The sequence below is a fragment of the Danio rerio genome, chromosome 16, assembly GCF_052040795.2.
Source record: "Danio rerio strain M-AB ecotype USA chromosome 16, GRCz13ab, whole genome shotgun sequence".
NCBI classification, from domain to species: Eukaryota; Metazoa; Chordata; class Actinopteri; order Cypriniformes; family Danionidae; genus Danio; species Danio rerio.
The window spans coordinates 41,269,381-41,291,819 of NC_141036.1; the positions used below are offsets into that span (position 1 = coordinate 41,269,381).

At 35.7% G+C, this 22,439-nt stretch overlaps 2 protein-coding genes and 1 long non-coding RNA gene across 8 annotated transcripts in view; 1 reads left to right on the forward strand and 2 right to left on the reverse strand.

Annotated features, from left to right (window-relative positions):
- The window catches only part of LOC141378265 (serine/threonine-protein kinase pim-2-like), a 65,646-nt gene extending 55,850 nt beyond the window's left edge, over nucleotides 1–9,796 (reverse strand). For 2 of the 5 annotated variants that reach the window (XR_015511756.1, XM_087287464.1), the window contains exons 1-2: nucleotides 9,527–9,796; nucleotides 6,971–7,017 (exon numbers count right to left, since the gene is read on the reverse strand). The gene's annotated coding sequence lies outside the window, so the exon portion shown is untranslated. Of the gene's footprint in view, nucleotides 1–6,970; nucleotides 7,018–9,457 lie in introns of all 5 variants that reach the window. The other 3 variants (XR_015511755.1, XR_015511758.1, XR_015511757.1) reach the window with 3 other exon arrangements.
- A 3,433-nt stretch (nucleotides 9,797–13,229) lies between these two features.
- LOC141378273 (serine/threonine-protein kinase pim-2-like) lies at nucleotides 13,230–19,095 on the reverse strand. 2 transcript variants are annotated; one of them, XR_015511762.1, is made up of 8 exons: nucleotides 18,864–19,095; nucleotides 18,459–18,547; nucleotides 18,320–18,361; nucleotides 17,271–17,396; nucleotides 17,093–17,124; nucleotides 16,280–16,535; nucleotides 16,046–16,165; nucleotides 13,230–15,763 (listed from the first exon to the last, which is right to left on the reverse strand). XR_015511762.1 is itself a non-coding variant. In XM_087287471.1 (7 exons), the coding sequence occupies exons 1-7, from the start codon at nucleotides 18,949–18,951 to the stop codon at nucleotides 15,660–15,662; spliced, it is 825 nt and encodes a 274-aa protein (XP_087143597.1). In that variant the 5' UTR covers nucleotides 18,952–19,095; the 3' UTR covers nucleotides 13,230–15,659. The 2 variants fall into 2 exon arrangements, 1 of the variants encoding a protein (XP_087143597.1); XM_087287471.1 differs by lacking the exon at nucleotides 17,093–17,124.
- Nucleotides 19,096–19,144: 49 nt separating this feature from the next.
- Nucleotides 19,145–21,976, forward strand: LOC147833410 (uncharacterized). The gene is made up of 3 exons (XR_015511800.1): nucleotides 19,145–19,531; nucleotides 19,649–19,854; nucleotides 21,813–21,976. It is a non-coding gene; the product is annotated as an uncharacterized LOC147833410 (long non-coding RNA).
- The last annotated feature ends 463 nt before the right edge of the window (nucleotides 21,977–22,439 follow it).

A 22,439-nucleotide genomic window follows, 5' to 3' on the forward strand; every position in this document is an offset into this window, starting at 1 on the left:
GAAGCTCCATTGTATATACTGGGGTAAAATAAACGCTCATAAATGGCGGGAAAATGTCATTTAATGCAGTGCTTCTTTTACAATCTGGGACCCACTTTATATCGGATATCACTCTGCAAGAAAACAAACCTTAAACGCGCCGGGTTTTGCATTGGCATACAGTTACAGCAGCTGAGTTATCGCTAGTTATCACTATTAAGCATAACATCAGCTATATCAGTGCTGCAGAGCTGTAAAAGAGAAAGACTGACTGCGTCTGTTTACACAGATTTCAATAAAAGACAGCTTTTTTAATGTTCAAGTGTTCATACTTTCCTGAAAACATATTTTAAATTGTGATTTACCACCACTGACATGCTATTGGGCCTGTGATCACTGTGGTCTAGGCCAGGGGTCTTCAAACTGGGGGCCGCGGTCCCCTGGGGGGCCACCAGATGGCGCTAGGGGGCCGCAAAAATTTTAGATAAGGGGTAATCAATGGGCCCACATGGTTGAATTTTGTGTCCCGCATCATCCTGAAGGTTAATATATTTTTTTATAATAATTTGAGCTCAAAAGTACTGCAAAAATTAAGCTTTATGCTTATGTCATTTAAATGCAGTTGACACTTTCGTGAAACAGGAAAAAAAGCACAGCGGCCCGCCTCTGCGCACGGGGACTTTTATTGAATAAGCGCTTCTGGCCGGGCACTTCCTGTTATTTTTGGCGCTTGTCTGCTGCACCTGACAGCGTTTACCTTTCACTTACGCTTACCTCTTTTACACTAAACAACTAAATGAATGCTCAGGTCTATTTACTGACAATATTTCAGTTAAAATACATGATCAATAAGAACATTATCGGAGGCTGAAAGCACTACCCTGTTTATGGCTTGCGTTCCTAAGTAATCGATCAGCTGGGTGCTGCGGAGCAAGCGCCTCTCTGCGCAGGCTTCACTCATGGGGAACAAATATCATTTTAAAGACACGGCACAACATTGCACCTCATCCACAGTGCCACAGGCTTTACACTTTGCATTGTACAAATATCAGACGGTCCTCTTTGCAGCATGGCAAACAAACATATTAAAATTGTAAAGCAAAAAGTGCTGCAATAACAATGAATGGAGCTGTCATCACATCAGCGAGTTCTAAGAGTTTCACTCCTGTTACACTAATGACAGCTGGATGAGCTCTGCAGTGAACCTCTTACTCACATTGGTTCATAACTGGATGATTAAAAAAAACCTAAATTGTATACACCCTGAATAAAACCACTATAGCCTATAAAAATTATAATGTATCTGTTTGTGTTATGTTATAGGGCTAATTAATTATTAAATATTAAAATGTATTAGTGATCTCTGTATTTAATGGAGCTCAACATATCTGATCAAATTTTAATACTCTGAATATAAATGCATTTTTTTCAAGCTGTTCCACTTTTTCCCATATTCATTTAAGTAATTTAAATGTAATGTTCAGTATTATTATTAATAGAACAAACTGGTATGAACATTTTAAAGTCAGCAAAGCTTCTAAAATTAAGCAAAGTAAAACTTGTGGCTCTTTGAACTTGAATACCCAATTCTAGATTGCATTTAGGAAATTATTTTTTATCAGTGTAAGTCAGGATTGTCGACCTGAGTAAATTATGATGTGCACAAATAAAAGGAATAAAAATAAACAAAACACACTGAACCACTACAGCCTCCATTGTAGTATTGCTGGTTACAACAGTACAGTTAACTGTTAACAGGCTGATGAATGACAAAACTCTTTACACCTTCAAAGCTTTAAATCTTTAGATACATTTAGACTCTCAGCTGTAAGGGTAAATACAGAAGAGTCTAGCTGTGCATAGGCAGAAAAAAAGCATAAAAATGGCATAAAAAAACTGTAAAGTGACGACTCGTACACAAAATATGGCTTGATGGAATCCAGTGAGAGCAGACCACAATGAACACTGCGCATGAAGATTTGATCAATAGACTGAAGCACTGAAACCATGTCAACTCAACTAACATCTTACAAAAATTAATCCAGATAGTGAATAATATACATTTATTGAATAATATATAATAATATAAATGTATTGAATAATACAATTTTAGAAAATTAAGTACAGTTGTTAATTTGAAGGGGTGGCGTGATATTTATTTTTTGGGGGTCCCCGAAAGAATTCGCCCTACACAAAGGGGCCCTCAGCTGAAAAAGTTTGAAAACCCCTGGTCTAGGCCCCCAAGCGATCTAGCCCCCAAGCAGTATGCGTCCCTTATTTTTTTTCTATCAAAAGTGGTAACCCTAGGTTATCTATTGGTTATGTTTAAGGTTATGTCTAGTTTATGTATTTGGTTATGTTAAGAGTATGTTCAGGCTTTCATATATTGGTTCTGTTCAGGTTATGTAAGTTATGTTTAGGTTGCACAGAAATAACAATTAGAATATTAAGCTCATTCTAAGTGATTTTCAATGGAGAAATGAGGCAGTCAATTCATTTTCTTCCAGTCAGAATAGAAAGCAGCATATTTAATTATATAATTCTGGTGTTTTTTAATATTATTTTGCTTTGTAATTTATTTTTTGCATAAAAAAAGACAGCTCTGCAGTGTTTTCTATCATGTCATGTGGATTTTTTTGCACTGTTGTGTTTATTTGTCTGAACAGAAGGACAGTGTGGATGTTCAGACGAGCAAAAAACTTGAGGATGAGGAAGCGTTTGGAGAGGAAATGGGTTAAAATGTGAGCGTGAGTCAGACGTTCCCTGAGCACATGCTGAACTTTGCATTTAACTTAAGATGCTGAGCTGAATAATACAAAAATACATTAAAGTGCTCAGTTTTTATGATCAACAATAGATTACTGGGCTTGCAATGCAGAGGCCGTGGCTTCAGTTCTGTACTGATGAAATTTAAATGTAAAATCATTAATTCATTCATTCATTCATTCATTTTCTTTTCGGCTTAGTCCCTTTAATATTCCGGGGTCGCCACAGCGGAATGAACCGTCAACTTATTCAGCATATGTTTTACACAGCGGATGCCCTTCCAGCTTCAACCCATCACTTGGAAACACTTATTTACACACTTATTCACACACACACACACACACACACACACACACACTACGGACAATTTAACTAACTCAATTCACCTATAGAGTACCTGGAGGAAACCCACGGCAACGAGGGGAGAACATGCAAAGTCCACACAGAAATCCCCACTGACCCAAACGAGGCTCGAACCAGCGACCTTCTTGTTCTGAGGCGATTGTGCTACCCACTGTGCCACTGTGATGCCCATATAATATGATATTTTATATAATGATACATTATTAATATAATAAATATTAGCTTATAATAAACAATTTAGCCTACCCAATTCACCTATTCCGTATGTTTTTTTGGACTTGTGGGGGAAACTAGAGGAACCAGAGGAAACCCACGCCAACACAGAGAGAACATGCTAACTCCACTCAGAAATGCCAACTGACCCAGCAGGGGCTTGAACCAGCGACCTTCTTGCAGTCAAGCGATTGTGCTGCCCATGTAAAATTATGTTAACAAAAATCTAAATTTAAACAAAAATTTAGATGCATTAGAAAACATGTTAAAAGTGTCAAATATATCTTTAGATCCTTTATTGAAAAACATCTATCAACCCAATATAGACTTCCTTGTTTTTTGTGCATAATTCTGTGGAAACCTTGAAAGAAAACATTACGAGGTACAGTAGCAAGAAAAAATACTGATAATTGAAAAGAAAACAATCAATCAAACAAACAATCAAAAAAGATCCTGTTTTGTGTGAATAAGTGTGTGGAAACCTCCAGGAAGACTTTAATTTGAACTTTAAACTTTAATTTAGGCACTGCTGTTTTGTTTGTAACTCTAATAAAACATTTACATTATTTTCTCATAGTAGACGTGCAAATTTCAGAATTTTTTCCCTTCACAGTGAAGAATGCTTAATCATTTTATCAGCTCAGAAAACAGCAATACTACATGATTATTCATTCATTCATTTTCTTTTTGGCTTAGCGCCTTTATTAATCAGGGGTTGCCACAGCGGAATGAACCGCCAACTTATCTAGCATATGTTTTACGCAGCGGATTCCCTTCCAGCTGCAACCCATCTCTGGGGAACACACATACACTCTCATTCACACTTGTATAAGGACAATTTTAGAGAGGGGTCTGGATGCAGACCTGGTGCAGTGCAATCTGAGCTGCATCCAATGCTTTTAATTGGCTCACCTAACCTCACCCTTTACCCTACCCCTCACAGTGACATCACTAGTTCCATTTGAGTGCATTGTGTCTGACGTTGCATCACTGAGTGATTCAATCTCAGCTCGCATCATAAAGGCTGCATCCAGATACTATTGCAATTTTAGCTTTCCCAATTCACCTGTACCTGGAAACCGGAACACCCGGAGGGAACCCACGGCAACACGGGGAGAACATGCAAACTCCACACAGAAATGCCAACTGACCCAGCCGAGGCTCGAACCAGCGACCTTCTTGCTGTGAGGCGACAGCACTACTTACTGCGCCACCGTGACGCCTCAAGATTATTCAAACATTAATAAACAAATTTAAGATCAGTAAAATCAGTGCAACTATCAGAAGGTCATGCATGTAAAACAGAGCAATGATGTCATCAAATAAGCTAAAAATCCATAGTTATAATTGCTTGTTTTTATATGGAAACTATACGCATACGTATATGTAATGCAGCATGACAGATGGGAAATTATCATTGCGTGCATGTGTGGTTTAGCAGATAGACATGATGAAACATCATATAACAACTCTAAAATATATATACAGTTGTGATCAGAATTATTCAACTTTTAATATTAATAATTACAATTATTATTTGATTTTTTTCATTTTTTTAAATATTTCCCAAATAATGTTTAACAGAGCAAGGAAATTTTCACCGTATATCTGATAATATTTGTTCTTCTGGAGAAAGTCTTATTTGTTTTATTTCGGCGAGAATAAAAGCAGTTTTTAATTTTTAAAAAAACATTTTAAGGTCAATATTATTAGCCCCTTTAAGCTATATTTGTTTTCGATAGTCTACAGAACAAACCCTCGTTATACAATAACTTGCCTAATTACCCTAACCTGCCTAGTTAACCCTAATTACCCTAGAGAAGCCTTTAAATGTCACTTTAAGCTGTATAGAAGAGTCTTGAAGAATATCTAGTCTAATATTATTTACTGTCATCATGACAAAGAGAAAATAGATCAGTTATTAGAGATGAGTTATTACAATTATTATGATTAGAAATGTTGATAAATATTTGCTCTCCGAATTTTGAAACTTGGGAAAAATAAACCAGGGGACTTATAATTCAGGGGGGTTAATAATTCTGATTGCAACTGTATATGTATTTATTCAATTACAAAGTATTCTTTAAAAAAAGGAAGACAAAGTGCATCCCACTTTACGCAACATAACTGTGCATTGTAAATAAAGATGCATTTTCTTCAGAAAAAAATAATAATATTTACACAGATGATTTTTTAGAGTTAAGCAACGGTTACAGGTTTCCAACATTCTTCAAAATATCTTATTTGTTTTTAACAGAAGAAAGAAATTGAGTATATGATGACGGAATTTTGAGTTTTGGTGAACTGTCCCTTTAACTGCACTGTATATATGAATATACAGTATATTACAGTAACCGTCTATATAAAAATATGCATTTACAGTGCAGCCTTTCACAATTAGCGAATCGCGATGTTACAGGATTTACTGTGAGTTTTAAAAAAGTCATGGTAAGCAATTATGCTTTTAATGATAATGATATTTAAAAAGATATTACTAACCATCAGAAAATGTACCATGGTTTACCCTGATTATGACAACACTACTCAAAGCTGAAAGCCTGTAAGCTGTCACAAAAGGAGACGGGAGATGTTCATTCATTCATTCATTTTCTTTTCGGCTTAGTGCATTAATTAATCAGGGATCCCCACTGCGGAATGAACTGCCAACTATTCCAGCAAATGTTTTACGCAGCGGATGCTCTTCCAGCTGCAACCCATCATTGGTAAACGCCCATACATACTCATTCTCACACACACAAACACACACACACACACACACACACACACTACAGCCAATTTAATTCATCAACTCCCTATACACACTAACACACTGATCATCATCAACAATAATAATAATACACACATATACTGCAGAGAAACACACACACACAAACACACACACACACACACACACACACACACACAGATCATCATCAACAATAATAATAATACACACATATACTGCAGAGAAACACACACACACACACACACACACACACACACACTGATCATCATCAACAATAATACACACATATACTGCAGAGAAACACACACACACACACACACTGATCATCATCAACAATAATAATAATACACACATATACACACAAACACACTCTCTCACACACACACACACACACACACACACACACACACACTGATCATCATCATCAACAATAATAATAATACACACATATACAGCAGAGAAACACACACACACACACAAACACACTCTCTCACACACACACACACACACACACACACACACACACACACACTGATCATCATCAACAATAATAATAATACACACATATACTGCAGAGAAACACACACACACACACACTGATTATCATCAACAATGATACACACACAGAAACTGCGGAGAAAGACACACTAAACAATAATAATAATACACACAATCACAGAAACAAACACACACACACACACACACACACACACACACACACACACACACACACACACACACTCACAGCAGAGTAAAAAACACACAAACACACACACACTCACAGCAGAGAAACACACACACAGACACACAGACACACACACAAACACTGCACAGAAACACAAACACTGGTCAACATCAACAACAGCTAATAACCAGTAAATGAGTGGTTTTTTGCACTCTTACCGAGACGTTGGCGAGGCAGGTCTCACAGGAAGTCAGAGTGTTGCATGCTGGGGTTAAAAATAAAGTATATGAAGAGAAGAGACAAAACACAAACAATAAAAACACTCTGACAATAAAGAGATCTGTGTGTTCAGAAACATGTTTTGATGTTCTGAAAACAAATGTATTTAATACTAAAGCCAGGAAGAAAATTTATATTCAAATGTTTTTGTTTCTGTGTTTATTTTTAAATCTTCTGCATTATTAAACTACTCCAAAGTATTTTAATGTTTATAAGATCTTCACATAAATGCTAAAACACTTCAATGTTATTTATTTTGGTAAATGGCTTTTAATTTTGGATTTCTGTGTTATTTTAGTTTAGTCAAGTTTATTTGTTTCGAATTTATAGTATTATTTTTATATGTCTACATAGTTTTTATGCTTCTTATTTTAATTTTGTTAATGCATCAAGTTAAACTAAATTAAAATTCCTTGGCAATAAAGCAAGTTAAAGGTTTATATATTGATATACACTTTTCAGTTAATGTTTAATTTATTTCAAGTAACAAAATGGTTTCAGTTTACTTTAATAACCCTGATGCTCACAATACATAAAACATTAAGAAAGAGACACAAACACGCATTCAGTGAACGGTATGCGCTGCATAAAACATATGCTGGATAAGTTGGTGATTCATTCCACTCTGGCGACCCCTGATTAATGAAGAGACTGGGCCAAAAAGAAAATGAATGCTTTATAATATTATTTGTGTGCACATACATTAGATCAGACAGTAATGAAGCTAAAACTAGAGCAAATCTGACAAAAAAACTAAAGATGTAAACATTTCTAAAGATGTTTGATGACTACAAAAATATTTTAATAAATAATAAATCGGTTTTGTTCAAATGCACAAAAATATAAGACCTATATTCACTGAGAAATGGATAAAAATATTCATTTTCAAACTGGGGTGTTCATTAAAATAACCGAGTAAATATATTGAGGGCATTGCTTTTATATTCTCACATTCTTTCAGTGATAACTTGTGAGACGGTCCAAATATTGTTGACTGCGCTATACTGAATATTGGATCTGAAATCACATGTATGTATGACTTGAAAGCAACATTAGCACTGTATTTTAATAGTCATTGGCTGCTAATATGATTTCACTACTTACAATTTGCAAACATTACTTTTCTGTAATCTTATTAAGAAGAATAAATGTCTGAATGTGCAAATATAAAAACCAACTTTACCTCAAATACTAAAAATTGGCCTTCAAAAAAACAAATTTTCAAAGTTCCCAAAATATGCAACTTATATTTCTGTGATATTATTTCAACACACACATAATTTTAGTGTTTTTATAGTGAAGACTAACAATACTGGCATTCAAATATATGACAACTTTAAAAGTTAGATATATTTAAAAAACTAAAAAATATATTAAAGAAATACAAACATACAGTAAGAAATTGAGGTGAAATAGTCTTTTATTGGCACATTCATTCAGTGACAATTTGTGAGACAGTCTAGATATTGTTTACTGCGCTATATTTTAAATACTGGATATGAAATCGCATGCAAGCATGACTTAAACAACATTAGCACTATTCAATTCACTGTAAATAATGCTATATTTTGATAGTCATTGGCTGCTAATATGATTTCACTATTAAGGACATGTAAATAATACTTTTCTGAAATTATATTAAGCAGAAAGTCTGAATGTGTGAATATAAAACCAACTTTATATCAATAAAAATATGACCTTTACTCCCTGAAAAATATTAATTTTCAAATGGGGCGTACTGTATATGATTATATGAGTTTAAAATGAAAATATGATAAAGAAATATACGATAGAATGAAATATATAATTAAAAATACAAAACAAGGGCCTTCAAAACAATTTAATTTCCAAAATTCCCAAAATATGGAGCTTATATTTCTGTGACATTACTTAAACACACACAGACAGACACACAGTTTTTGCATTTTATATTGAAGACTAAACACTACTGCCCCTCAAATTTGACTTTGAAAGTTAGATATATTTTAATATGTAAAAGTTAAATTAGAACATTAACATTAAGAACATATTTACATTATGTAAGTTATAACAGAAATACACATACAATAAGAACAATAATAGAAACATGTATAATACTCTATTTATTAATATGTATGTGCATTACGAGCACTTTTAGACTGCAGATTGTTAGTTTTATATTAACACATTCAGATTTTCTCCTTAATTTAATTTCAGAAAAGTATTCTTTGCTAATTCTAAATAGAGAAATCCTATTATCAGTCAATGACTATCAAAGTACAACATTGTTCACAGTCAAATAAACAGAGCTAATGTTGTTTTCAAGTCATAAGTTACTTGTATGTGATTTTGACCGAATATTCAAAGTAACGTATCATGGTAAACAACATAGGGAGCGAGTCACAAGTTGGCAATGAACGAATTTGCGGCTATAACACCAACTTTACCTCAATGGAATAGAAATATGGGATGAAAATAAAGGAAGCAGATGCAAATGAAAATGTACGTTTGCGCACAGGTGGAGCAGTTGTAGGTTGTTGTGTTGTTGTTGATTCTGATTCAGAAAAACTGAACGCGACGCACATCAGCAGGAAGGTCGACCAAAACACAAGAAACTGCCCCATAATGTGAAGAATTGTACGCTTTAAACAGCAGAACACTGTTGACTTTATGTCTGGACCCTAAACTCTCCCTTCAACAGATTAAATACTCCCAAAAAATACTCCAAAACTCCGTTTAAAGGAACTAAAGCCGTCAGATGATCGACGCTGACTAAACACGGAAACACAGCAGCGCTGCGCCTTCACAATAAAAGTCCCGCGCGCACGACACTTAAAGGGATAGTTCCTAGCAAGAGAAAACTTTTGTCACCATTTATTTACTGAACATTTATTACCTCTGTTAAACAAAAATATGTATTCTGAATAATGCTAGAAATCGGCAGGAAAAAATACTATGGAAGTCATTGTCTAGCAGTCTGTCTAGCAATGTTTAGCCTAAATGTGTTTAACAGAAAAAAGAAACTCAAACATGTTTTGAAGCAAGTGAAGATTGAGTAAATGACGACAGAATTATCATATCTGGGTGAATATTTCGTTTAAAGTCTGCATTAAATCAAAATGTTCAATGTTTATGTTGCTAGCATATGGCTAGTCTTAAAATAAACAAGTTAATCTGTGCAAATGAATCCACTGAAAAGTTTGTTTTGTGGATCTTTAATCAAAATCTGCCCATCGGCTTCTTTTCTGAAACGGCGATTCTTTTCTGACGACTCTGACTGGCCAGGTTATGTCCGAGTCCAATCAAAACTGGACTCGAGTCCTAGTTCAAGTACCCCAATACAACCAAAACCCCTCTAAAACCAGCCTGGTTGACTAGCTAAAACTAGCCAACCAGCCTAGGCTGGTTTAAGCAGTTTTTTTTCAGTAGCAGTCTTTGTTTTCATGAATGAATTATTTTTGTTCCAGTTTGTGATGTTTTATTCGATTTAAAACCAATTAAATTATTTGCTTCTGTTATAGTTTGAGCCAAAAATATGTCAGATGGGCATAAATATACGCCCTTTATGTTGCAAAGTTTAATTTCCAGATTAAAAAACTAAGTTAACCATATAAATGAATGTCTAATGAATGTCAAACGTCAAACTAACTTTATTGCGGTTTACGACCTGGCTAAGCACAAATAAAAAAAAAACATTCATGTTAACCTTATACATAAAATAATGGTGCACCCAAAAATAAAAAATTAACATTCATGTCATTTCAAATCTGGATGATTTTCTTTCAAGTTATTTTTGCAGGATGTCTGTAATGCAATAATATATGTATGTATGTATATATATATATATATATATATATATATATATATATATATATATATATATATATATATATATATATATATATATATATATATATATATAATTTTAGGCTGGATTACTGTAATGCTCTGTTTGCTGGCTGCCCAGCATCCTCTATTAATAAACTTCAGCTAGTACAAAATGCAGCAGCTAAAGTTCTTACCAGGTCTAGAAAATATGATCCCCTATCACCCCAAAGTTATCCTCCTTACCCTGGCTGCCTGTTAAGTTTCATATTGAATTTAAACTATTACTTCTCACCTATAAAGCTCTAAATAATCTAGCTCCTTTTTATCTAAACAACCTTCTGTCTCGCTACAATCCAACTCGCTCTTTAAGATCTCAAAAGTCAGGGCTTCTGGTAGTACCTAGAATAGCAAAGTCGAGTAAAGGAGGTCGAGCCTTCTCCTTTATGGCTCCTAAACTCTGGAATAGCCTTCCTGATAATGTCTGAGGCTCAGACACAATCTCTCAGTTCAAAACTAGATTAAATACCTTTCTGTTTAGCAAAGCATACACTCAGGGCATCACTTAGTAGGTTTCCACACAGGTTTCTGCATCTCGTTTATAAACACTATGAACAGCAGCTACGCTAATTATTCTCTTTATTCTCTATTTCCACCTGGGTATACTCATCCCGAGACCCTTAGACTATGAAGCGCCACTGATTCGATCCAAGACCAGCGACAAGATGATCCCAAGGTTTCCTTAATCCTGGACCAGGCCGTTTCCTGAGCAGCTGCTGTGGTGATCATGGAGGAGTGGAGAGCATGAGACTGATTTCTGCGACGCTCCAGGGACAGACGAGCCTTCGCTGAGGTCCAGCTTCTCCAGAGCCTTGACTGCAGCTCTGCACAAGACGTTTGGCCAGTGGAGAAAGGGTTGTGCCCAACTGAGCCACGTTTCTCTTAAGGTTTTTTTTATTCTGACCTTTCCCCAATTGGTGAAGGGTTTTCCCTGCCGCTGTCGCCACTGGCTTGCATGGTTCAGGATCTGTAGAGCTGCGCATCGATGGATTTGCTCTTCAGTGTTTGGACTCTCAGTAATAATTATTAGACCACACTGAACTGAACTTAAACTCTGAAAATTGAACTGACACTGTTTCAAACACTATAATCTTCTATGTGAAGCTGCTTTGACACAATTTAAATTGTAAAACCGCTAGAGAAATAAAGACGAATTGAGTATATATATATATATATATATATATATATATATATATATATATATATATATATATATATATATATATACATATATATATATATTTATGTTAAATATAGATATTTAGTCAGCATCAACAACATCTCTTATACAGTAACAAATGCTTTAAATGGGCTTTTAATGCATTTATTACTTTTTAAAGGCAGTAATGAACTGAATTGCATGAATGAAAACTTACACTGTTTATTTAACACTGTGCTTTAAAAGTGTGCTTTGACACATTCTTACATAAGTTCATTGTTCAATGCATAGGTAAAATAATACTTAAATATATTAACATCAAATGCTAAATAAATAAATTTTTCTCCGACTCCTGTGTGTAGGCTCAGTAAGTTGACTTTTATAGTGACGAATAATTTTTTACATTGCCTTTAAAGGGAAATAACTGAACATAAACATAGGAGGCTGACAAAAATGGTCGTTTTAGAAGAACATTTCAGATGGCGCTTAGAGGTTTTTGCATCTGAACTCTTCATATATAAAAGTATGGTAATAATACTTTTAATATATTTAAATTAAGTTAACTTTTGGTTAGTATACTTGCAATGTACTTATTTTCACCAGGGGTCTCTTTAACTCAGTGAACACTAGCTGGCTCACTTTACTTATTAGCTTATATTTGAGTGTACTGTGCTGTGTAGATGTAACACTAGCACAAACTGAAGCATAAGTGTGTTTCCATTAGTTTTCCACAAAACTTTTCTGAGTGTTGTTAAAAACTGTTGTGAAATGAAGACATTTCCATTCTAACCATTGTTCTTTGGCTAAAGCTCAACATTTGCTGGTCAGACACTGAAAGAGCCCTGGTGCTAGTTCAGTAGATATTATAGTAGGATTACTCATATCAGTGAACACACTCTTATATTTCACATTATAGTCACACAAATGGCAGGGCAATGTGCTTTAAACATTACATGACGCATCAATATTGTTCTATAAAGGCTAAATTGAGTCTGCAGTCTGTAAAACAGATCTTCTCTGTGTTATTTTGTGTTGTGTTCACACTTATTGTCAGATCAACAAACAGATAAAGTAGTTCAGGCATGTTTTGAGTGCATTACAGTGCCGTATCACTACGCTGAAGGATTTGACTTGTGTTAATGCAAGGAGCCGGTGTGATGAACAAAGAGCAGGAGTCAGAGATACAGTTTATTGAAGACAATAGTTTACAGTTTGATCAGCAGAAAACAGCTTCAACACACTCCATGGGGTTCGCAGGCCACTCTGCGTACAGTCTCAGTTTCACAGAAATGATAGAAGAGCAGCACACATGTGGTCAGTGACCAAATCAGATCATCAGGAATTCATACTTCCATTGTTTTCTGACATGATGCTGTTTTCCGCTTCCACATTTTTTTAAATTATGAGACAAGTAAAAATATACAATCACAGTACATTATAAAGAAAATGGAAAGACAAAAAGAAAACCTTTTTAAAAAAGAAAACAACAAAAAAAATTAACAGTAGGGGTATATACATCATATATTAAAGAAAAAGATTATACAATTGACACATTTCAGTTGTTTTTAAAGCATTTTTTTGTAAAAGAGTAAGGAAAAATCTTTATCAACATTCTTAATAAGAAAAAGAAAAATCATTTCAAAGCAAATTAGAAAAACTGCATTGCCAAAATAAGTGAACTAGGCACTTATTTTTTTGTGTTGCTTACAAAATGAACAATTAATATCAATATCTTTTTTATATCTTACTAAGAGAGTATTGACCGAGTGTGTATGGTGAATAGTTCTAAATGAAACTTCTATTATCTTATTTGTAATTAAGTAGCTATTTGGGATGAGCCATATTTGATTTCTTCAATCAATATCTGAAACAAAAGAATTCCAATAAAATAAAAAAAAGTCACATTTGGAACTGATACAGTTCCATTAGGAAATAACATCAGAACTTTTCAATGCAGATGGATGGGGCAACCATTACTGTTTCCAAAACAGTGAAAAGCCTTGGAGTAACGATTGATGACCAACTAAACTTCTCTGACCACATCTCTAGAACTGCTCGATCTTGCAGATTCGCACTCTACAACATCAGAAAGGTCCGACCCTTCCTATCTGAACATGCAGCTCAACTCCTTGTTCAAGCTCTTGTTCTCTCCAGACTGGACTACTGCAACTCTCTACTAGCCGGGCTTCCAGCTAACTCTATCAAGCCTCTTCAGCTGCTTCAGAACGCAGCAGCACGAGTGGTCTTTAATGAACCTAAAAGAGCACATGTCACTTCGCTGCTCATCCGTTTGCACTGGCTGCCAGTTGCTGCTCGCATCAAATTCAAAGCTCTGATGTTTGCTTACAAAGCGAATTCTAGCTTCGCTCCTTCTTATCTGCTCTCACTTCTGCAGATCTATGTGCCCTCCAGAAACTTGCGTTCTGTGAATAAACGTCGCCTCGTGGTTCCATCCCAAAGAGGGAAGAAATCACTTTCCCGAACTCTCGCGCTCAATCTGCCCAGTTGGTGGAATGAACTCCCTAACTGCATCAGAACAGCAGAGTCACTCGCTGTCTTCAAGAAACCACTAAAAACTCAACTATTTAGTCTGCACTTCTCTTCCTAATCTGCAATTGCCTCTCTGGCTCCACCGCTAACTGTATTACAAAAAAATAAATAAATAATTTACTAATGTTTTGCTTCGTACACTTTACACACCTGAAACTTGCCTAAAGCACTTATTCATTGTTGCTCTTATAGTTGTGTAAATTTCTTTTTTCGTCCTCATGTGTAAGTCTGCTAAATGTAAATGTACTGATTTGTTTGAAGAAGTTGCAGAGAAACTATATTTTCCTACCTTTGTAGTAGAAGCGTCTCAAGGGGGGAAGTAGAAGGATAGAGAATGCCTTGGACTAACCTAATAACTCCAGATGGTATGGCATCAAATACGACAGCAAATTCTTTAGGGGGGATGGGAGTATTGAATCGATTAAGAAATTTTGTTTATGAAATTGAGATAATTTAGCTGGTATTTTATTAGCATTATAGTTACAGAGTAATAACAATTAAGCCATCCAAATTAAGAAAATATGTAATTTGGAATAAAGTTCCAGATTGATGTTGGATTTTAGAGAATATTTTTTGTCCCATTTAATTTTGACAGTATTATTTAATGTACGGAAATCCAGCGTATTAAGACCACCATTCTCAAAGCTCTTCATAACTTCTGCTTCCCACATTCTGCACTTCCTCCAGCAAGTGTCGCAGTCAGAGCTGCATGCAAATGAGGGCCGGCTGAAGCCTCCCCATTGGTCTATTAGCTCTAGATTGACACCTCCTCCCTCCAACCAATCAGGTGAGGAGGAAAGCTGACGTCACTCTAATGGCGGCTTCAACTGGCCCTCATTTACATGCAGCTCTGACTGCAACCCTCGCAGGAATTTGGGAAGCAGAAGCGGAAAACAACAAATGACAAACATCAAACATGGAAGAATGAAACCATTTCCTGCTGCTGAAAGCCTCTGCGTCATGCTGAACCCCTCGTGCTCCAAAATCTCCTCTAAAACAGGTCCTCTTTCAGGGTGGAAAGCATAAACTACACATATCTAGAACAGTCTTTATTTTTATTGTTTTTTTAGCCATGGCTGATCCAGAATCTGCTGCACTGTTTGCAGTCTCTGATCATCATCCCCAAGGGTAATGCAGGTATTCATAAATGCCATGAATTCTGTAACATTTTAAAAGAGAAAGTTAGTTAATGGTGGACACACACACACACACAGCTCAATATTGACCTGAATGACTCCTGTTGTGCCCTAATGTTCAGTCTTCATGAAAATATAATATATATTTTCCTAATGTTGGCCTCATTTTAGAAACCGTCACCAAACCTCAAGATAAAGAAAAACATTGTTTTGGGTTTTTCTGCTGGTAAAATGTGGCCAGGGTCAATTCTGACCCATAAGTCAACAGGAGGGATGAACAGTGTCAGTCCCAGTCATCTTCTTACCTTCAGGTATGCTGGAACATTGTTTTTCTATTTCCCGCATGATGCCAAACAGCTGCTTCACTGTGTTTTTAACCGCCTTCTTTGGAGATATCCTTGTGTCTGGTGGGTATTTCTTTGGATCTGTCAGAAAGAGAGGTTTAGTGTTGAGCAAGCAGTTCAGCTAAAGCCCCATTCAACTGAGTCTCAGAGACTAATGAATGTTTTTCGGCTTCCTCCTGAAATAATCTGACTTACCATGACAGATGTGCATCCCACAGCCAAAATCAATTAGCTTGATTTGCAGAGGCCGGTCGATGACGAGGATATTACAATCATGAATATCATGATGACAAATTTTCCGCCTCAAGCACTCCTGCGCTGCTTTGACAATCTGCAGGATAAGCGTACGCGCGACTCTCTCCTCCAGGTGTTGGTGCTTCTGCAGGAAATCCTCTAGTGTTCTGCACGGGCCGAGATACTCCATCACCAACATTATTGTCTTACACACTTTCTGTAAGCAGATGCAATGAGTTAAAATAAAGCACACGACAGCAGTCCTCAGGTCAGTCTTTACTAGGCATGGGCCGGTATTAGATTGTGGCGGTATGATAACCTTGGATCAAAATATCACGGTTTCACGGTATTGTGATTACTGCTCTAATATGTAGTCTTTTTGAATGTCTGGGTAAAAGACAAACTTGTTCCCCTCTGAAAACAATATATTTTATTTTGTAATAGATTTATAATATTTTTTTGGCAGTAAACATGTCAGGCTAAATAATTCAAAAGATTAATTGACTTCTGCGGCCCTCATTTGTTTCAAAAACACTGATTTCTTTACTATTTAAAACAGCATTTTTGGATATTTATTCAGCTGGAGATACCGTTGTCCTAAAAAAACTGTAAATAATATATCTCACACAACGGTATTACAGAAAATTTGGCAGTTTTAAAACCTCGACTTTTCCATACCTTAAAAACAGTTATTGGCCCATGCCTAGTCTTTACACTGGCTTCCAGTTACATTCAGGATAGATTTTAAAGTAGAAATGAGTTTATTTTGCTTACCGCACCGGCATATCATTAACCCACAAGCTTTTCTGAAAACAAGACAAAGTTATTTACATGTCCAGAAATGCTTCTTGATTTAGGAATTTGAATTTACAAAATTAAAACGACAATAAGAAACGAGACAAACCCTCCTGCAGCGCATTGTGCATGAAATGTGCTGTATAAATACACTTACTCCTCTTGGCAATTTCTCCACTTTAACTAAAAACCATTCCTGGAGCTTGATGAGCAGCGGGCTGGGGGGATCTCTCACAATTGTCATCATGGCCACTTCGATTGGTATGGGTAACGGATATCCAGGCTGAAGATAAAGTGCACATTAGCTGCATATCAACAACATGTAATCCTGTTTTTCAATATAACTGTAAAAGAAAATCTGTAAATCAGCAGCTTTCCGTATTTTGTGATTCATGTTTTTTTTCTGTGTATTTATTTATGCTTTTGAAATGCATTATGGGAGCTTGATGTTTATTATCTGCACTGGTTTTGTCAATTGTGATGTAAAAATCTGGTAATTCGGCTTCTGACGGTATTAGATTTTAATGTGATGAATTGCGGAAGCTTTGATATTATCAAGATATTAAGCTGAGCTGTGAAACAGATTACTTTATCAGGTATGATTACAACAATACCTAGTGTATTGCTTATTAAATACATGTAAAAAAAGATTATAAAGTACAATAATAGGTAACACTATAATAAAGTATAAACTAAACTACTTTAGATAAATTAACTGATGTTAACGAGAGGACTTTACTGCACAGAGTTAACGAACCAAAGACAAACAGTCTCTGAATTCCCAAAGTCGTAGCCCAGATTAACATGAGAAAAGCATCATGTTTGAAAATAAATGGCTTAATAAGGGTTCAACATGTTGCAGAATAAAATAATCTTAAAAGACACTCTTAAAGTGTAAATAATAATTATTCATTATTGTGCATGTTCATTATTATGATATACTGAATTATTGAATATTGGCATGTGACTACTTTTTCTGTTATATGTATATAAAGTCACTGTTAAACTGCAGAGTTAAATTTTTAGCATCAAAACTCGGCAGAGCACATATTAATTCCCATCATAACCATAAATAAACAGAAAACAGCAGTGAATCACAAAATGATCAGTAGATATTTGTATAACCACAGCCGCAGACAGACTCATCTATTAAATGTATTTTGTGATGCTTCAAATATGAATCACGCATGATGTTTTCAGACTTACCACATTGCTGTCAACTTCTGAAGTAGTCGACTTGATGATAAACTGTGGATGAAAAGTAGAATTAAACATGAGTGAGCAATCAAACATGATTTCTCTAAAGTTGATGTCCTCTAAACTGGACTAGGGTGAATAGACTTACCTGTTTGCCGTCCATTTTTCTGATACCACGATAGACATTGCCGTAGCAGCCAGCTCCAATATTTTCTTTCAGGTCATATTTTGCTTCCACTGAAAGATAAAAACAGCATGTTCATTTGAGACAGCTTCTAGTTATGCCTGAACAGACAGTATAAAAATAAAGCAATTTAACCCGTAACAGCCAACAACATAAACAAAGCCAATTTGCCCCGAATTAAGTTTTTTGAAACTTTTTTTAATTCAAAAGCCTTTTCCCAAAATATGTCAAAATAGTTTGTCACTAAAAAAATCACTCCATTTGCTGAAACTGAGAGAAAGTTGAGGCCAAATGACCCCAGTGTGTATGAAACAGCAACACAAGGGTTAAACAACATCAATCAAACATTAAAAATACATTCAAATGTACCAGAACCAGGAGAAGGCCCTATCCTCTGTCTACATGGCGGTCTTCTTTGTCCGGAAGGACCGGGAACATGTAACATACTTTTTTCCATTTATTAGCAGTAAATAACGCTCTCTAGGGTGTATAAATGAGTTTACTGCAGTTAATTATCTGAGTTTTCGCCTTGTCTGAGTATCAAATGAAAAGTTCCTCAATACACGTCTGTTCTGTCAGGCGTCTGGTGGATTCTGACACTCGCGGTGCAGAGCGCGTTCGATTTATGACGTAGCGTAGGGCCAGACCAAAGATGGGATGGGGGTCCTGTAGGTACAGGTGTTCGCGTTTATTCTTCAGGGTGTAAAAGGTGAAGTGGCATATTAACCTACTGTTTAGGGCTCGTGATAACATTATAAAATACGCGTGGACCTTATACAACTCTTTTGCCATCTCTGCATGGGGAAAAGAGGGAAGAATAAAGTTAATCACGCAAGGCCTGGCATGATTGATGTTTGACGGGTCCAACACGGCTGATTAATTTGAGGACTCTGCATCGGCCTTTAGCTCTGCACTGAATTTACAATGTAATACGGAATCACGATGCTTTGACTCTTGTCCAGAAGTCTGCTGCTAAGAAATCGAGAGCTCCGGAGTCTAATGTTAGTTGTCATGGAAACGAGGATGTCTTGGCGGCAGTACGTGAAGTTGCTAACCTATGGAATAAAATTTCTGTTATAATTATAAAATTCACGCATCTGCAATTATGAAACCGCAAAGGAAAACGGAACATAACTTGTGACGTTACTTTACAGACACGAAATAGTTTCACCACGGACACGAAGAGTACGAATCAAACAGCGACAGTCCACTGTCAAAATACATCACCGCGGTCACAGGCATTAATAAACGAGCCAGAGTCATCGATCACAACAGTGCGCTTGCGTGATGAGATCCTGAATCCTGACTGAAGGAAGCCCCCCGAACAAAATGTCTGGGCAGCTCCCACACACCGTCTCAGGTAAGACTTTTGTTAATCCCTCTTTGAGAACTGTCCTCCATGAGCTGTAATAAAGGTTGAGACTCAATGAGGTCCATTTTCGCTGTGTTTCTTAGACATTTTACAGAATCAAAATTAAGATCAGGCCGAGGATAGCAAGCTAAGTTAGCATAACGTAAGTGAACTTGACAGGCAGCGAGCGCAGAACTTCTCAGTGAATCACTTAACGGTGTTTAACTATAACATGGCATCTGTTGATTAAGTGTTTTTGAAAGCCAGATAGACTATTGATCTATTATAAAGAAGATATCAGCAAAAGGCAAGTTAAATATTTGAGGGTTTTTGCTTATTTTTATGACACTGAATCAAATCCATCAATTGTTTAAAAAACTTGAGATCTACGTTAATTTATCTTATTATCACCGAATGAGTGGGAAAATATATTGAATAATGTAATAAAGTCTGTGCAGATTAGCAATTGGTTAAATAAGTGACCCGGACCCATGGGCGTAAATCATGAGGGGCAGTCATTTAAACACTCGTATTTCATCTGAAAGCTGAATAAATAAGCTCCTCATTGATTTATGAGAGAAGATTATATGTTCAGATATACGTTTTTATATTATCTTTAAGTTAGCAATCCACATTACTAAGAAATGACGTTTTTATATATTTATAGCAGTTTACAAAGTCTTTATAAAGAGATTTCTTATCTAAAGTAGAGTAACCTAACTTAAATAATTTGAGCAAATAGCCAAAAAAGTATATTTTGTCTCATATAGTGACTATTCCCTCAAATCTACCTGCTCAACATAAGACTCGTTTCTTAGTATTAGAAAAATGCCCAATATCTATCTGTCTGTCTGTTTTTAATTAGCTCAGATTATGTCCTGCTTACAAGCACTTGAATCTATGAAAACTGATCATACTAAGATTTTTAGCATAATAGAAAAAGTGGACCTTTTAAAGACTAAAGACTTTGATATTATTTTCTGCTGGATACCAGGCTGGTCATATGGGATGAGTTGGAAATGAGCGTGCAGATAAAGCATGATAAAGGAAGATAGAAGTTGGAGATTACAGAACGTAAACTTCCTGTGTCTGATGTTAAACCTGTTTTAAATCTGTATGTTAATGAGAAATGGCAGATGGAATGGGATGAATGTAGGAAAAACACATGGTATGAAGTGAATCCATTAATTAATGAAAGGAATAATTACCATTTTGAAAATAGACATGACCAGGTTGTTCATACAAGATGTAGCATCAGACACTCATGGCTTACACTCGCATATTTATGAAAAGCGGAAGAAATACCTATTGGTGACTTGTGTAAAAATATTTTACCGATAAAACATTTTAATATGTTTAAAATATTTCCCGAATAAAAACGTTCTCTAATATCATGTAAAAATACACATTGTGTTTTTAAATGATATTGGAGAATGTTTTTATTCTGGAAATATTTGAAGTGAGCTGTTTGAAAAGGTGTTTTACAATATTTATCTTTAATCTAACTAAAAGATTGTATATGACTGTTTTCAGTGTTGTTGCTTGCTACTTGTATGTTTTTTGTTGTTATTTTAAAATGTATGTTTGCTAACTGCAATGAGCGTCATCATGCTAACTGATATGATATGATTATAAATTGTATATTTAGTACATGTTTTTTGCCATGAATTTAGCCAATGCTGCTGATATGGCATTAAAACCTAAATAAAATCTGTCCATCCATCCATCCATCCATCCATCGTTCTGTCTGTCTGTCTGTCTATCTATCTATCTATCTATCTATCTATCTATCTATCTATCTATCTATCTATCTATCTATCTATCTGTCTGTCTGTCTGTCTGTCTGTCTGTCTGTCTGTCTGTCTGTCTGTCTGTCTGTCTGTCTGTCTGTCTGTCTACCCACTTTAACCATTGTCAATCATAATTCTGCATGACTTACAGCTTAATTTTATGTTAATGTTTATCAGGTTCCATTTGGAGAAATAATATCTGCTGCTCAAAGCCTGGTGTCGAGGCTCACCAACACCCTAAGATCACCAGAGAACACAAACCAACTAAGAGAGATTAGTTCAACACAGAGAGAGAGGACAACATCAAGTTTCCAGAGCCAGTCAGTTCAGCAAGAAATGAGGTGTGAGATTCAGTGGATGACTGTGTGTGTAGAAGAATCTAATGTGTTTTTTTCTCTAATACAAATTGTTCCTACACTAATGAGAAAATATTTGTAGGTCATTTCCTGGGTTTTTCTGAGAGGAGCGTAGAGGGAAAAGCTGTTTTGCACCATATAAGGGGCAATGTAAAAGCTTATTAATGTATTTTTACCTGCTGGACAAACAGCATGAAAAAACACCAAAAGGAGAGGCAGAAGTACATCTCACTATGGCTGGACTTGGAAGACAGCAGTTAAATGTGCAAGAAAATTTCCCCCATTCAGAGGTATGATTAAAGTTCCATGCCCTGTTATTTTGTATTTCTGTATTTGTTCCAAAATTATAATGTATTAATTAGGGATGCTCATTTCGGTTAATTTTGCTAACCGACAACCGTCGCTCATTAATCGGTTATTAACGGTAACTGGTCAGATTACAATTAAT